Raw genomic sequence first — 17,521 nt, forward strand, 5'->3', positions numbered from 1 at the left:
ATCCGAGAGGGAAATCGTCCCACAAGTTGCACCTTTGATCGTCCCTCGCCGGGCTGCAGTTGTTGTGCTCGGCTGAGCCCGGTGAGGGATGCCAGACCTTCGCCTGTGCCTAGGCAGCGGTGGCTCTTCCTCATCCTCCCTCCCCCTTCTCTGAAGGGTTTATGTTTTCTAATTCAAATTTTGCATTTTACCGAAGGATGTAATTTGAACAAGAATGCGTATAGTTAATCTTCCAATTCAACAATGAGTAAATTTCATGGTTTTGATTATTCATTGCAAAAATTCAGAGATTAGTGGTGTCTCCATCCCATGAATAAAGGGTTCATCATTTGAGGATCAACAACAAATTTAAAATGAAGAAACTGTACCGATCCTTTGAGAAACACTGTAATACTCTTCAATTCTACATATTCGGATAGCACAAATGGCCGAAAGAGGACAAAATTTTTAGTTGTACCAAATGCTTGCTGCGGTTCACATGATCTAAAGAGGACTCGCAGTGATTGGTGAATGTATATTAGACTTGATCACAGCAGATGGGCAGAGGAGTGACCGGTTTCGCAATGTAAGTCGGCATGTCATCTCCGGCCATGATCACCACAATCTTCGGCTCTGCATCCAATGGTATGATCACGGCTTTCGGCAGCTTCTCATCGGCCTCACGCAATTCTCCGGATGTGTGCTTCTGATATGAGCACACCAATATGATCAGTGCTGTGAATATGAGGATCAACGTTAGAGCCAGTCCTCCAAAGAGATATGGAATCGGAGAGCTCCATATGTGGGTGCTTGACATAGAACTTGTAGCTTCCATTTCTCTCTATGTTGCTCTGAGGTTCTGAAACTTTTTGGCTCTTTCTTTGTTGGTGGGTGATGACTCTTACCGGAGGATGGAGTTTCTTTAGAGGCAAGGTGGCGAATGAATTTATAGGGTGAATTTCTGCACCGTCCACTGTGTCGCTTTCTTCCATGGGAGTTTCTCCGTCGCTTCAGAGAATGCTTTAACAATCAGTGCGACTTTATTCCCCGCAAAAAAAAAAAAAAAAGGAAAAAAAAGAAAGAAAACCCGGTAGTCTACGCACGTGTGAATAGCCTCCGCATTTGGTGTCTAGACATTTTTACCTGATAGGATAAGATAGGATTTGAAATATCATATACAGTGTTTAGTAATATCTAAATATAATATGAATTCAGATAAATATTATCCAAATTAGAGTTTGAAATATATGGACAGTCTCATTCAACTAATCTCTCTTTCTCTCTCATGGTCGGTAGTGAAGGAAGATGAGATATCACTGATCGTCCTCATCTTCATCCTCTAGCAATGAGGGAAATTTATGATTCTACGTCTAGTGTACGCTGCCACAATTGCTAATTTTCTCGTTTTGATTGCTCAATCTTCCTTCTTTGTAGGTTGCCTTTTGGATTAATATTATGAAATACAATACTTAAGTCCCCCACAGTTAAACTCAAATCATTTATTTCCTGTGAAATTCTTCTTTAAAATAGAGTTAAACAAATCATCACCCAAATGTGAAAATCAAAAGAAAAAAAATATAAACTCACAACTTTTTAACCTCAAGAACTTGTTGACAACGCAAAACAGAGTATTAATAAGTAGGGACAAGGCAGAAATCCAGGAAGTCCCAACAAACAGAACTGGATTGTGGTAAACAACTCTCATTTCGATGACCCATCATCACTGCTATCCTTTTATTCAGATCGAAGCAAAAGAAGAGCATGATAAAAACAAGAGCAGTGTTCCCTCTCGATGGCGCTAAAAATTTTCTCAACTTCTGCCATGAAAAAAGAGAACTAAAACCTGTTGGACGAAGTCAATGCTGTGAATGGCTGCGCGTGACAAAGCTGGAAGCAGCGATCTAAGGAAATGGCACTCGGGTTCGAGGGCGGTGATGGTGAGCCGACAGCTGGCGGGACGACGGTGAGCAACAAGCAAGTCCATAGGGTTTTTCTCCTCTTTTAATATATATTTTTTCCCTCAGTTTTTCCATATTCAATATTCTCTCTGATTTTCTACCACCCTTTATCCGGATTATATCCAAACATATCCAAATCCAGTTTTCTCCCAAATACTAGATGGGATATATATATATACATTACGGGGAAGTTAACTCTTGAAAAGCAGAAAGGCAAGATAAAATTTTATATGAAAATTGAGGAGAATCCACTGTCAACCAGCTTTAAAAAAAAAAAACACTACTTTTTTGGGAGAACGTCCAAAGATATAATATACTACTATACATATGATTAAATCAAGAGAGAAGTGGTGGCCGGTGCAAAACCCACCGATGGAAATTCTTCCCTAGAAGTGGGCGCATTGAATCGAGTGGAATTTCATTATTGATTTTGTGAGTCCTACTGAGATTCCAATTTGGTCTAATAAGATCAACAATATCATTTAATTCAATTTGATTAATTAGGTCCATACAAGAATTTCGCATTTAGCTAAGCCTGGAGAGTCGGTGGGTTGGGTTCGCCTCGGGAACAGATCACGCGACAATCTGCCATAGTTTGGCAAGGTAATTATTTCACTCAAAAGTTCAATGATAACAAAATTAAGAGTTGAATTTTGCCCTCAGCATAAATTTTATTTACAGAGAATTCGATAATGGGCGTCAACACAATAATAATATATTTTTTTTCGTCCATTGGTGTTCTACTGTTTTTAATGTTTCTAATTTTTTTTTTTTTTGTTTAGCTAATATTATTACTCCAAAGCATACTTTTACCACAGCAACAACTTCGAAAAATAGTCTGCATTTACACTTTAAAATATATTTTATAAAACCTTATTATAACTTCGAAACAATATCTTGTGCTTCTTTCACAAGTTGTTAAAGTATGGAAGTTTAGATGTTACACTATTATGACATGAATGTCTATATGACATATTAAATATAGTATTCAAGTCATGAGTTATTAATCAATAATAATGATATAACCAAATTATGAAGTTTGAAAAAATAGTTAATTTTTACCATTAGTGAATACGAAATATATTAACAACGCACTATCGGCAACAAAAGTTTCACATAAAAACCAACGAATGTAGGAATACTTTTAATTAAGGGAAATTCTAGTTATGCCTTGTTTGGGAAAGAATTATTGCAAATCTCTTAAAATTCCAATTGAATATCACACAATCCCACAAGATATCCGATGATTCTCCTTGCGATAGGCCATCATGGATGATGAATATCCCATACACTCTTCTTACGAAAGCAAAAAGATAGACATCAAATGGTTAAGAATTCCCATGAAAAGAAACTGAGTATATGAAATTGGAAAATGATCTTGTAGGAATCACCTCTAATTTTCTATGAACAAAGAGGAGCCAATGGAGAAGAGCAAAGGATGAACAAAGAGGAGCCAATGGAGAAGAGCAAAGGAACCATTCTAATCTCAGACATGAACTTCAAGTAAACTCGAGCGGAAATTTGATTGGTTTGAATATTTATTTTGAAATTCTTGGTAAAATTCATGTCAATATCGATATTTAAAATAATATTGCGGATAATTTTGGACCATCTTACTAGTTGGAAGAAAAACTCATTTTTGAGATTTGATGTTTGCCTTTTGGGACTTCAACTGACGTCAGTGGCCAAATATACTGCCTACTAGCTCTATTAACAAATTCACTTAAAAGACAAACCATGCTTATCATTACATACATGGCTTCAGGTCAACATTGTTAATCAGTTACTTCCTTTTCTTTTTTCTTTTTTTGCTGTTACTAGTCAATTGCTTTCTAATATCTGTGTTGGAAACTGCACATCTGGCCGCGTTTGGACCTACAATTTCAGGGATTTTGCCCTTCCGTCCAGATGACAAACTGTGTCGAAAAGTTTAATGCATCCTAATCACGTTTAATGCCTGTCTGTTCTTTGATTTAATGCACGTTTAACACCGGTCTGCTCTTGAATAATTTATGCAAGAACAATGGAATAATAGCTAGACTAAAGTAAGTGCCGCACTGACTTCCTTTTGTACTCGTCGAATATTGGTAGCTGACGTGATTGCTGAGATACCTCTTGTTAATGCTGGATAGTTGAGGAGCGCCCGTTGTTTAACTTCTGAACTAGCGTTGGCCTCGGCCATGCTCTTCGCACGTGCACAAAGTTAAATAGATGTGTAAGAAGAAAAAATAATTGATTGAGAGTTAGCACGGTAGTAATCTTTTAGAGAGGAAATGGGTGAGGATAATTATTTTTTGAGTAGGGCAAATGAGTCTTAGAGTGGTGGATGGAATTTGATTGCTAATTTATATATTATTTTTTAGGAATAAGGACCCTAAATGCCATTATTTTCTTAAATAAGGGTCTGGAATGGACCTTATTTTAAATAATAGCTTGAAGTGGTTATATTAATCTCAAAGAATGGCCTAAAGTGATTGTGATTATTTTAAATTAAGAGCCTAGTCCGCTCGCCAATCGGCAAAAATTTAGGCAAATCAGGGACATTTTCCTCCAAATACAAGTTGCATTTAAATTAAATTAGATTAAAAACTTTAAAAAAGTAAAATTACATAAAAGAAAAAAAGAAAAAATAGAGGCGAGAAGGCTCCCTCTCGCTTGTCGCCACCGCTCCATTGCCAATGGGGTGACAAACGATGGCTAGTGGCATCATCAATGCCTAGGTAAGGGCTAGCAAGCCCTTGCCAGAGATGGGAGAAGGCAGCGATGATATGACTAGTACAAGTATCTAGAGGGGGGGTGAATAGATATAACGAGTAATTTCTAATGATAATCGCACAATACTAGACAGATGATAGAAATGAGACAATGTTTCTTCGTCAGTAAATAAACAACGATCAAAGTAAGACTGAGAGTAGGGAAGAGAAAATTAAACACGAGATTTATAGTGGTTCGGCTTATTTCAAGCTTATGTCCACTCTTCTGCACTGACAGCCCACTGGTTGGATTCCACTATGAACAAAGAGATATTACAGCACTTGTTCTTCCTTGATTTCTTGGTGTAGAAGATCTACCACACTCTCTCAAGGTATCACTAAGTATAGACTCTCTTTGCGTGTACAGTTTCGCTCAATATGAATCGACTAATAATCAAGGAGCTTCGACTGGAATTTCTCTATCGAGCACTTACTAGAATAACTGGAACGTCTTCTTTTATACTCCTTTATGCCATCATACCCGTTGGCACTTACCAAAGGAATTCTTCCAATCTTCCCGTTGGACGTAATCAATTAAGAAGGTCATTCGAGCTATTAAAGGAACATGTCGATAGCCCATCAATCCTATTCGCCCATACAATCGGGATCTTGGTTTCCAAGAATAGAACATTCCAAGAATATTTAGTCAATCATCGGATCTTCAAATGATCTTGATTTCGAATAATTAATCCGTTGTAACAAATCCAGCCAAGAGATCTTCTCCAGCTGATAAGACCAAATCCTTAATCAAACACTTTAGCTCGGGATCGCCTTCGTCACTTTGGATTAGAAAGCTGTCAATGAGAATAGTCTTGAGTCTTGAGTCTTGAGTGCTGAGTCCGGTGATCGAAAGTCTTCGGACTCTAAGTACAAGGGTCTCGAACAACTTCCGTCTAGGCGATAGAAACGTTTTGTTAGCTTCAAAACACTCTAGAGAGATTTCTCCAACAATCTCCCCATTTTTTATGGTGACAAAACTTTCCTGTAGATTTGAACAACTTTGACTGCAAAAACATTACTCAAGCAATATGGATATCTCATAAAGATTAATAACTCAACTAGACTCGCATCCATAGAAAATAAGTTAGTCTTTCATGAGTAATGCCATACAATAACACTTGATATAAATAATGCAATAGTCAATTTCAAATCCATGCACTCAAGTCAGTCAAATTCACCAAGTCCACCACACCCAAGTCATACTCAAAAGTAGATATCCAAACAAACTGAAATAATAGATATCCAAACAAACTGAAATAAAAAGCAGATTCAAAATCAAAGTTCAGTTCAGTTCAAAGCTGGCAATTCTCCCCCTTTTTGTCATCATTAAAAAGGTGAGAAAGAGTCAAGTCTGCTTGGGAACGCGCACAATCTGGAAATCTCCCATCGATAGTACGACGCCTTCCAGCCTCTTCAAGTCTTCCCGTAGACGTGCCACCTCTACTCCTTTGGCATTTGCTTGTATTTGAAGAGCGAGGTCTTGCATTTGATCCGACAGGTAACGTAAGACGCTTGTCCAAATTTCTTCAGACTTGAAGTTCACATTCCAAAGCATATATTTGACCCCGCATTGCCAAAAGAAGATCAAGGATACGACGAAAATCTGCGGTATTGTCCGTCTGCGTGCTGACATTTGCTCTATCAGATGGAGTGAAGGCAGACGATGGAACTTCGGTGTAATTGCGCAAATTTGGCGTTGAGGTGTCATGTCCTTCTTCAGGCATTTGAGAAGCCTGAATATCTTCTGGATTTGCTTGCAAGCGACTCACACCTTCACTGTGATCAGGAAATGGTGTAGTCCTTCCTTGCTCGACATCTCCCCCTGTTTCTAAGGCCTCATTTGGGGAAGAGTGATGGTCATGCTCGGTAGAATCTTGATTGCCTTTCTCTCCGGCTTCATCATCTCGCAGACTTTTCTTTGATTGCTTCTTCTTCTTCTTCAACTTCTTTCTCCTCTTCTTCTTTTTCTTTCTCTTCTTTCTCCTCTCGCTTTCTCTGTTCTTGTTCCTCTGCGTCTTTTTCTTTCTCCTGTCGATCCATTGATTTGGATACAGACCGACTGAGTCTTTTCAATGCCAGGGTAGAGATAGTGAGTTCATCCTCTTCATCTTCATCCTCTAAGATTAGAGCTCTTTTCTTTTTGGATGGAGCACCCATGGGCTCCTTCCCTTTCCTTTTCGACTTGAGAAGGTTTAAGCTGGAGTTTTCACTTTGAACTTTTCCATTGCCTTATCAAGCTCTTTCGGACGCATTTTTGTCAGCATTTTCAAACCCACCACCATTTTGTCGCATGGTCAAACACAAAGAGTCCGTGGAGGTTCAATGTTCAAGTGTCGAAGATCTTAGTCACAAGACCCGAGTAAGGCAACGGCCCTTATCCTTTACCATTGCTCTGTACATGTGGAAGAGAATGGTGTGAGGAAGAGAGAACTTCTTTCTGAATTGATCGCCTACATCAATTTCGCCTCGAGTTAGACACATCTGTCTTTGATGTTGATTTTGGCCTCGAGACAGGTTGATCACGATTTTGTGCAAGTAAGATGTTGATGGCATTCATTCTTGAGTAGGTAACTCTTCCTTCGTACTCCTGTCTTTGACAAGTTCCAAGTGTGGTACGAGCAATTGAAACCTTGATCGGTTGATATCGTCCTCTTTCAACTCCAATTATGTACGCCAACATGTCCACATCTACCTCATAGTCTTGGTCTCGAACATGAAGGATATTCTATTCGCATCTAAAAACTAAGATTCGAATAGAAATATGCTATCAATCGTGCATAGCCATCGTGGTGTCAGAGCAAAATTGCTCTAGTTGAAGCAGATTGAACTTCTCCTTCAAGTTCACATTGATGGCATCCAGAAAATCAAAATCAACGCTCCTGGGGTTTATTACCCCCCGTTTCAACAATTTGAAGAACAGATCCTCCTGTTCCTTTGATTTGAACAACTCCGTTCTTTTTCCCTTCACTTTCGCAGCAACACTCATCCTGGGTTGGAATTCTCTAAACAGTTTATCATCATCATTCCCGTCAGTCCGATTAAATCTTCCTACACGAGGGTCACTTGGAATGTTCGCAAGTGCTTCCTCAGCCTTTCCTTTGGGAGCAATTCCCAAATCCTCCATCCGTCGCAAAAAGACATACTCATTTCCATACCCTTTGTCTTTAAGGAAATCATCTACATAGTTCAGCGGTGTTCCTATGCTTTTCAAAGCACGATAGAGCTTATAAATAAAAGAGGGTTTTTGGACTCTTACAGGGTCTGCTTCCTCGATTATTTCTTCCTGTGATAGTTGGTCCACACTCTGTGGGGTAGATAATGGAGATTGACGTGGCTGAGAGTGAATCGGGCTCTGTTGCTATCTCGGTAACTCTTCTTCCTCGGTGAGATCGAAATGGGTAGGACCCTCGCTCATTTCTCGTGGTCCCCCGTTTGCGATTCTTGAAGACCTTCTAGAAGAAGACATCGTTTCTTGTCGTTGAAAGATTCCTTGACTCGCTTTCCCAAGAAAAGATGACAACTTTCTCGAAGATGAATACGAAATCGAAACAGGATTGAGTAGAGAATGCCTTTTTAGGGTTTTGGATTTAAACGAAGAAGACAACTTACTGTATATAACCCAGTTAAGAAAAGGAAAAACCCAATCGACACAAAGGAAAGTGAACAGTCGTCTCTTTTTAAAAACGATAACTGCCTTTTTAATAGAGGTTATCTTTTTGAAAAGAAAAGAATCTGTTTTTCTCGAAAGATAAATCAAATATAAGCGAGTGAATGATCGTACCTTTTTGAGATTGAATATTAAAACAACTTACGTCTATACCCGTGAATGATTGAGTCGAGAGTTTGAGAGTCTCTAGACTTTGATTTCCTCAAGCTTCAAAATGTTGAGTTTGGAACGGATGATGTCGTATTGATTCTTCTCCAAAGGCTTTGTGAATATATCCGCTAGTTGGCTATTTGACTCAACAAATTGAATCGAGATTTCTCCATTTTGTACATGATCTCTAATGAAGTGATGGCGAATCTCTATATGCTTTGCCCTTGAGTGAAGGATTGGATTTTTAGTAAGATTGATTGCGCTGGTGCTGTCACATCTAATCTCAGTGCATGAGTCTTCAATTCCAAAGTCTTGTATCTGTTGTTTTATCCACAGAATTTGTGAACAACAGCTTCCAAGAGCTACATACTTTGCTTCTGTTGTAGAGAGAGCCACAATGTTTTGTTTCCTTGAAAACCAAGACACTGTCCTATTCCCAAGCAATTGGCAAGTTCCCGAAGTGCTCTTTCTATCAACTCTGCAACCGGCTAAATTTGCGTCTGAATATCCAAGAAGATTAAAGTCTCCCTTCTTAGGATACCAAAGACCGATGCTTGAAGATGAAGCAATGTATTTAATAATCCGTTTCGCAGACCGAGATGAGATTCTCTAGGGTCTGATTGAAACCTAGCACAGATGCACACACTCAACAAAATGTCAGGTCTAGAAGCAGTAAGATAAAGAAGTGAACCGATGATACTCCTATACAGCTTTTGATCAACTTTCTTCCCTTCTTCATCTTTGTCTATCTTCAAAGAACTTGACATTGGTATGTCGGTCTTTTGCACTTTTCCAGTCCAAACCTTTTGACAAGATCATTAGCATATTTTTCTTGATGAATAAAAGTTCCTTCCTTCAATTGTTTTACTTGAAGACCAAGAAAGAAGGTTAACTCTCCCATCATACTCATTTCAAACTCATCCGCATAGACTTAGAGAATTTCTTACACGACTTTCATTAGAGGATCCAAAAATAATATCATCCACATATATTTGAACAAGTAGAAAGCTTTTGTTTTCCTTTTTGATAAATAGAGTAGTATCTACTTTACCTTTGACAAAACCATTATGTATTAAAAACTTACTTAGTTTGTCGTACCAAGCTCGAGGTGCTTGTTTTAAACCATACAAGGCCTTTTTCAGTCTAAAGACTGAGTCTGGTTTCTTTGGTCTTCAAACCCTAGTGGTTGTTCCACATAAACTTCCTCATGGATAAATCCATTCAGGAAGGCACTTTTGACTTCCATTTGGAATAACCTGAAATTTTTATAACAAGCAAAAGCAAGCAATAATCGAATAGCTTCTAACCTTGCTACTGGAGCGTAGGTCTTATCATAGTCTATCCCCTCTTCTTGTGTATATCCCTTGGCCACGAGTCTTGTTTTGTTTCTTACGACTTTTCCTTTCTCGTTCATCTTGTTCCTGAAAACCCATTTAGCTCCAATAACAGATTTACCTTTTGGTTTAGGAGTCAATTCCCGGACATCATTGATACTTGAATTGCTCGAGCTCTTCTTGCATAGCTTCAATCCAGCTTTCATCGATAAAGCTTCTTCTATGCTTTTGGGTTCTATTTCAAAAACAAGTGCCACAAAGACTAGACTCTTCACGCCTTTTAGATCCGGTGCGAATTCCTTCATTAATTTCACCAATAATGAGATCTTTGGGATGACTAGACTTATGCTTCCAGTTACTGGTTGATTTGTCTGATTGATGATCTCTTTATTTACTTGGATCTTCACGAACAACTTGATGCTAGTATTCCAGAGTCTGAGATGCTTCTTGAGATGTAAGCTTTGAAGAGTCTGGAGCAAGTTGATTCTTCATTTTGAGTCCGATTTGGATTCATTTTGCATTGAATCTTGAAATTTGACATTCATTGATTCCTCCACCGATTTACTTTTCTTCTTATAGACTCGTAGGCTTTGCTTGATGTAGAATATCCAAGGAAGATGCCTTCATCTCGATCTTTCTTCAAACTTACCAACTCGATCTTTTGCATTTTTCAAAATAAAGCATTTGCAACCGAACACATGAAAGTATGAAACAATAGACTTCTTACCTTTGAATAACTCATAAGGGGTTTTCTCTAGAATAGGTCTTAAAAAGACTCTATTTATGATATAGCACGCTGTTGAAACAGCTTCAGCCCAAAATTGTGAAGAAATATTACTTTCAATTAAAAGAGTTCTAGCCATTTCTTGAAGAGATCTATTCTTTCTTTCCACAACTCCATTTTGCTGAGGAGTGTATGGACAGGAGAACACATGCTTGAAGCCAGATTCATCACAAAATTTTGTAAAATCTTGATTTTCAAATTCACCTCCATGGTCTGTTCTTATACTTGAGATAACATATCATTTTTCATTTTGAACCTTTTTAGCAAATTTTTTAAAATACGAGAAGGTTTCAGACTTACTTGCAAAGAAATATACCCAAGTAAATCGGGAGTAATTGTCCACGATTACTAGGCAATATTTCTTACCTCCAATGCTCTGGGTTATGGTTGCTCCGAAGAGATCCATATGCAGTAGCTGCAGTACATGATTAGTAGAGACATGATTTATTGGCTTAAATGAATTTCTTACCTGCTTTCCCAATATGCATGGAGTGCATAGATCAGACTTTTGGTATGATAAATTGGGTAGACCACGAACAAGCTGCTTTGATGAGATTTTGGCTATCTGCTTCATATTGATGTGACCAAGCTTTCTGTGCCACAAGCTTGCTTCGTCTTGAATTGAAATTAAGCGTTGCGATTCATCTGGTTTCATATCCAGAAGATAGATATTTCCATGCCTTCAACCCATAAAAGGCGAGTAGAGTCTTTACCGATTCCGTAACATATTCCTTCTTGAAAGAAGATCTTAAAACCAGTATCACATAGTTGGCTTATGCTGAGAAGATTATAATCGAGTCCTTCTACCAGGGAAACATTACTTATTGTGAGATTTCTAATTTTCACAGTTCCAAATCCCACAATTCTTCCTTTGATGTTTCCACCAAATGAGACTTTTCCACCATTTACTTGAACGAGCTTTATAAAGCAATTTGAGTCTCCTGTCATATGTCTTGAGCATCCTTTGTCCGATACCACTTTACCTTTTCTTTGATGGAGACCCGCATTTAAAAGAGAGTCTCAAGTTTTCTTTGGTACCCATATTTTCTTGGGTCCATTGGTGTTAGTAAGATAAACAAGTATTAGCCCATGTTTTCTTGACAGGTTTCCAAACCATAGGACACTCTTTTCAAAGTGATCCGGGCTATTGCATTTTGAACACCGAGAGCATTTCGACCTACGAGACTTTACAAAAACCTTCTTGAAATGATTTTTGTAGGCCTCTCTTGAGGGTTTTTGCTTAATTCTTTCTTTTACTTTAGGAAAATCAATCAAGGGAATAGTTTCCGAGTCATACCTAAACCAGACTTATTGAAATAAGGTCTTTGAGCTGAAAGAATTTTTCAAGTTTCTCGGACCCTATTGAAAATTTCTTTGAAATATTTGATGAGTCAATTTTTAAAAGAGCATTTTCTTTCAAAAGATTTTCTTCACTTTCTTTAAGAGTAGAAACATTTATGTCTAAACATTTAACTCTTTCTTTCAACACATTTTCCTGTTGTTTCATAACGACGTTTTCTTTTTTAAGTTCGGAAATCCTTTTAAGAGAAGTCTTAAGACTAACACACAGCTCATCAATATATTTAGAAACCTTGACAGGAATTTTAAAATTACTTACCTCAAGTTCACTGTCTGAGTCTGATTCAGAGTTTGAGTCTGAGTCTGATTGCGCCATTAGACACAAATTGGCATATTCATCATCACTTCCTTCACACTCTGTATCACTCCAGGTTTCGGCTTTGAGAGCCTTTCGAGGCTTTTCAGCTTTTCCTTTCTTCTTCTTTAGAAGGGGACAGTTGGGTCTGATATGTCCATTTTTCTTACATTCAAAACAAACTATATCTTTGTTTGATTCATCATCATCAACAAACTTGGTCTGTTGTCTTTGAAAGCTTTGTTTCTTTGAGTTGAATCTTCTTCCTTTTCTATTCAGCTTTCTGAATCTTCTTATCATGAGAGCAAGTTCCTCATCATCCATATCATCTTCAGAATCTGTAGCATCAGAATCATCATTTGATTTTAATGTAATGGATTTCTTACCTTTTGGATCTTCGTCTTCGTTAATTCATTCCACTTCATAAGATTGAAGAGTTCCAACCAGCTCATCGACAGATAGTGGCATGATTCTTTGCGTCTCTCTTATTGAAGTCTTTATGTGATTCCAATCCTTGGAGAGTCCACGCAGTAGCTTGTTTACCTTCATGGGATCAGAAATTGGTTGTCCTTGATTTTCAAGACCATTTACAATTTCTGTAAAACGGCTAAATATGTCAGTTATAGATTCTCCATGTCTCATTTTGAAGGCTTCATAGTGACCGAGAAGGATGTTGATTCTGGTCTCTTTTACTCGATCAGTTCCTTCATAGGTGATATGTAACCTATCCCAGACTTCTTTTGCTGTAACACAAGAAGATATTCGGTTATATTCAGTAGGTGACAAGGCACAATATAAAGAATATATAGCTTTTGCATCACGAGTTTGTCTCTTGATTATCTCTTCCTGAGACATTCCGCTGGTCACATCAGTTTCTTTTCCTCTTTCTGAGACGGATGCAACTTTAGGAGTGATTCATTTTTCTACAACGTCCCATTCCAGAGGATCCTTTGATCGAAGAAATGCTTTCATTTTGTTTTTCCAGATGTTGTAGTCTTTTCCATCAAAGTAAGGAGGTGCGGTATTGCTTTGACCTTCCACAGCCCTCGGAGCTAGCATACTAGCCATGGATCTTTTACTCGAAGTAAAACACTTCAAATAAAGTGAGTACACGAGCTCTGATACCAATTGATATGACTAGTACAAGTACCTAGAGGGGGGTGAATAGGTATAACGAGTAATTTCTAATGATAATCGCACAATACTAGACATATGATAGAAATGAGACAATGTTTCTTCGTCAGTAAACAAACAACGATCAAAGTAAGACTGAGAGTAGGGAATAAAAAATTAAACACGAGATTTATAGTGGTTCGGCTTATTTGAAGCCTACGTCCACTCTTCGCACCGATGCCCCCGGCTGGATTCCACTATGAACAAAGAGATATTACAGCACTTGTTCTTCCTTGATTTCTTGGTGTAGAAGATCTACCACACTCTCTCAAGGTATCACTAAGTATAGACTCTCTTTGCGTGTACAGTTTCGCTCAATATGAATCGACTAATAATCAAGGAGTTTCAGACTCTGTAATTTCTCTATCGAGCACTTACTAGAATAATTGGAACGTCTTCTTTTTATACTCTTTTATGCCATCATACCCGTTAGCACTTACCAAAGGAATTCTTCCAATCTTCCCGTTGGACAAAATCAATTAAGGTCATTCGAGCTATTAAAGGAACATGTCGATAGCCCATCAATCATGTTCGTCCATACAATCAGGATCTTGGTTTCCAAGAATAGAACCTTCCAAGAATATTTAGTCAATCATCGGATCTTCAAATGATCTTGATTTCGAATAATTAATCCGTTGTAACAAATCCAGCCAAGAGATCTTCTCCAGTTGATAAGACCAAATCCTTAATCAAACACTTTAGCTCTGGATCACCTTCGTCACTTTGGATTAGAAACCTGTCAATGAGAATAGTCTTGAGTCTTGAGTCTTGAGTCTGAGTCCGGTGATCTGAAAGTCTTCGGACTCTAAGTACAAGGGTCTGCACAGCTTCCAGTCTAGACTGATAGAAACGTTTTGTCAGCTTCAAAACACTCTAGAGAGATTTCTCCAACAAGCAACTCTTTCCCAAATTTGGACGGGGGTCATCGGCCTTCCCCCGTTGCTCCCAAACCTCATTGCGCAGGTTGAGGGGCGCTAGAGGAGGGCGAATGACCCTCGCCCAAATCTGAGAAAGGGTCACTACCCTCTCCCGTCTCTGGCAAGGGCTAACAGGCCTCACTTCTAGTCGGCGAGGGTCACCAACCGTCATCCAGGCACCAAGAAACCCATTGATCATTGTAGCTGCCCCACCAACGATGAGGCGATGATCATAGGTGAGAGGAACTTCCTTCTCGTGTGTTCATCCTTTTTTTGTTTTAAGTTTTAATTTATTTTTTCTAGTTTTTGGAAGGGAAAAAATTAAAAAATTAAAAAGTGAAATTGGCCTTCACTATACAGTGAATTCATGCCATTCTTTTAGACTAATGTGGTTATTTTAGGCTCTTATTTAAGAAAATGATGACATTTCGAGCCCTTATTTGAAATTTTCTCTTCTTTTTTTTTTTATGGTAGTTTGAAGGGATAAAAGTGAGACAATGTGGTGCATTGGCTTAAATGTTTACTAGTTCTAACACATGCATTTTAATTTTGAAAATATGTAACAATATGATTCTAAGATTAAAGTGAGAACAGTGGTATGTAAAAGTATATGTTGAAAACTTAAGGAATGAGGTTAGTATAAATTTTTCATTGTGGTGAAGAAGTATTAGGACAATGTTGGTATTTTCGGAAATCAAGACAAAATGATGGTTATGTATATGAAATTGTGGGTGGTTACTCGATAAATTAGTATTGTAATTGTAAGGCTAATTTTGAAAATCAAAAGGGTGACAATTATACTTTTTATTTAAATATTATTTATATTATAACAAATAGGCTCTTGGACATTAAATGCACCAAAGTCAATACAATAATAATTCTTTACTGATCAAAATTTGGCAAGGTTTTTACATAAGTGATAATGTGGCATGATCATAATGAAGTTAACAAAAGAGCTAAAATCTAGTATCCGACTATGCGAACAGCTTGGGAAGAATGTATGTATATATAATAAAGGGGTTCAATCTCTTCAACGACAAACCAAAATAAGCATCAAGATCAGATCAACTTCTAAATGTGTTCCAACCTCCTCGATGACTCCCAAATCATATCAAAATATAAATGGCAGCCCAACCTCCTTGACAATCCACCAAAACATATGTAAAATATAAATGGCAGTCCAACCTCTCAAAAGAAGCATCAAGACCAGATCAGCTTCTAAATGTGTTCCAACCTCCTCGATGACTCCCAAATCAGATCAGAATATCGATGGCAGTCCAACCTCCTCGACAATCCACCAAAACATATGTAAAATATAAATGAACTAAAAGTGATGTGTAGGAAAATAATAATATATTCATGGATCCCGCAACATCTTCGACCATTTATCCAGTCAAACGCAAAAATTTTCGACTTGCGTAAGGAGGGACCACATCAAACAAACTTTGATAATTCTATAATTTGGGAACCCTTAAAAAGGTAGGCATGAATTATGAGTTAGTCTAGTTATCTATCAACTTTGAAAAGATCCTATAATTGCAACAGATAATTCTATAATCAGGAGATGACTTCCTAACTCTGCATTTGCACTGGCTAATGACTTCTATAATCATATACATGTTTATTCACAAAGTTTATTCTAAATCCCAATTTATCCTCCACAATGCAATGACCTAAGCTCGAGTTGAAGCAGTAATTTTCACTATGTGAAGATGTAAATATTCGACTCTCTTCAACCATCATGAATCCTTCCTTTTGTTGGGGCCAACAATTACAACCTAGTAGGGAATGTAGACTATCAAGATCTATGGAAAAAGTACACCAAATGTACCTTGACTTATGTACGACGCTCACTTTGGTGCTATAACTTTTCGTTTGATTACTTTAGTGCCAAAATTTTTGAAAAATGATCTTTTTAGTGCCATTGTCAATCCACTTGACCGAAACTTAGATGTGGAGTTTTTTTTATTAATTTCCTATGCCAACGTGGCTCATTAGAGGATCTAGTTAGTAGCCAAACCACAAATGATGTTGTCTTACTCACTTTCCCTCAAATAAGAACCCTAAATCTCTAAATTGAAAGAGGAACCCACAATTGAAGCCCTAACCAGCCATTCAACCAAAATCCCACCCTAAGTCGATTTGTCCCCAAAGTGAACAACTCAATCTTGCAAATGGAGGATAGGAGCTTTAGTAGTGGCACAAATTTGTTTCAATGAAGCGAAGAAGAAGGTGAGTGTTATTGTCATATTGTCGATTAATAAATCCAATAAGAACATCTTTGACTCGATTGAATCTTAGGAGAAGATTTCATGGATGCGGTAGGTATAGAGAAAGCTCAAAGTACAAATATTTCAAATGGGTTAATGCAAAATTCTCTAGTCGAGTGAGAGAGATCATCTTAGAGCTGCTTGAACAATGACGTGAACCTTCACCTACATTGATGGGTGAGTTGGAGAATGAATGCTTCAAAATTGTTGACCAACTAGTTAAAAAAGGAAGTTTCAAGGATAAAAAATGAAAGGAAGTTTTATCAAGCGTTGATTATATTTTCATTCACTTGGGTAGCTTATTTTGTGGTCAAATGTAAAGTGAGTGATGAGAATAAGTTTCTCCATCTACCATACTTAAAGATTAATGGAATATATACTTATATTGGGTAATTTGTGAGAATAATTGTGTTGTTGGTAAGCTGCAATTTTTGTATGCAATTTATGGTGGAAATGGTGGAAATGGAAGGTCGGAATATTTTAGTTTCCATTTGAGATACTTGGTTTACTGCAATTGTTTACTAGTAATGGTGTCGCGACCAAATTTTTCGGGGTAAACCACCTAGAGTTTGGCTAATGGATTGTTAAGCCTAGACTTAACTCGGGCTCTCCCAAGCCCATACCAATTCGTGACTTAGGTTTGAATTCTTCACATTCAAATGATTTTCAATCAGGAGTCGCCAATAATCAATTCATAGTAGGTCGATTAGACACCTAAGTAAAATAGCGGGAGAATTATTTTACTTCTACGAACTAGAGATTTTGGATACGGGGACTTGATTACGTTAGATTTCTCTTACGTCATTTCAGTACCTTTCTCTTTTATTTTGAAAAATGTTTTTGCAAACAGTTTGGATTGATTTTAAAGCTAATTCCCTAACA

The 17,521-nt window shown here is 37.7% G+C and overlaps 1 protein-coding gene across 1 annotated transcript; it reads right to left on the reverse strand.

The window, feature by feature from the left end:
- Positions 1-517: 517 nt before the first annotated feature.
- Positions 518-814, reverse strand: LOC104423651 (protein GLUTAMINE DUMPER 6). Its single transcript, XM_010036114.1, has one exon. It carries the CDS (start codon positions 812-814, stop codon positions 518-520), a length of 297 nt encoding a protein of 98 aa, XP_010034416.1.
- Positions 815-17,521: the final 16,707 nt, after the last annotated feature.

Source organism: Eucalyptus grandis, chromosome 10 (genome assembly GCF_016545825.1).
Source record: "Eucalyptus grandis isolate ANBG69807.140 chromosome 10, ASM1654582v1, whole genome shotgun sequence".
In the NCBI taxonomy this organism is placed as follows: Eukaryota; Viridiplantae; Streptophyta; class Magnoliopsida; order Myrtales; family Myrtaceae; genus Eucalyptus; species Eucalyptus grandis.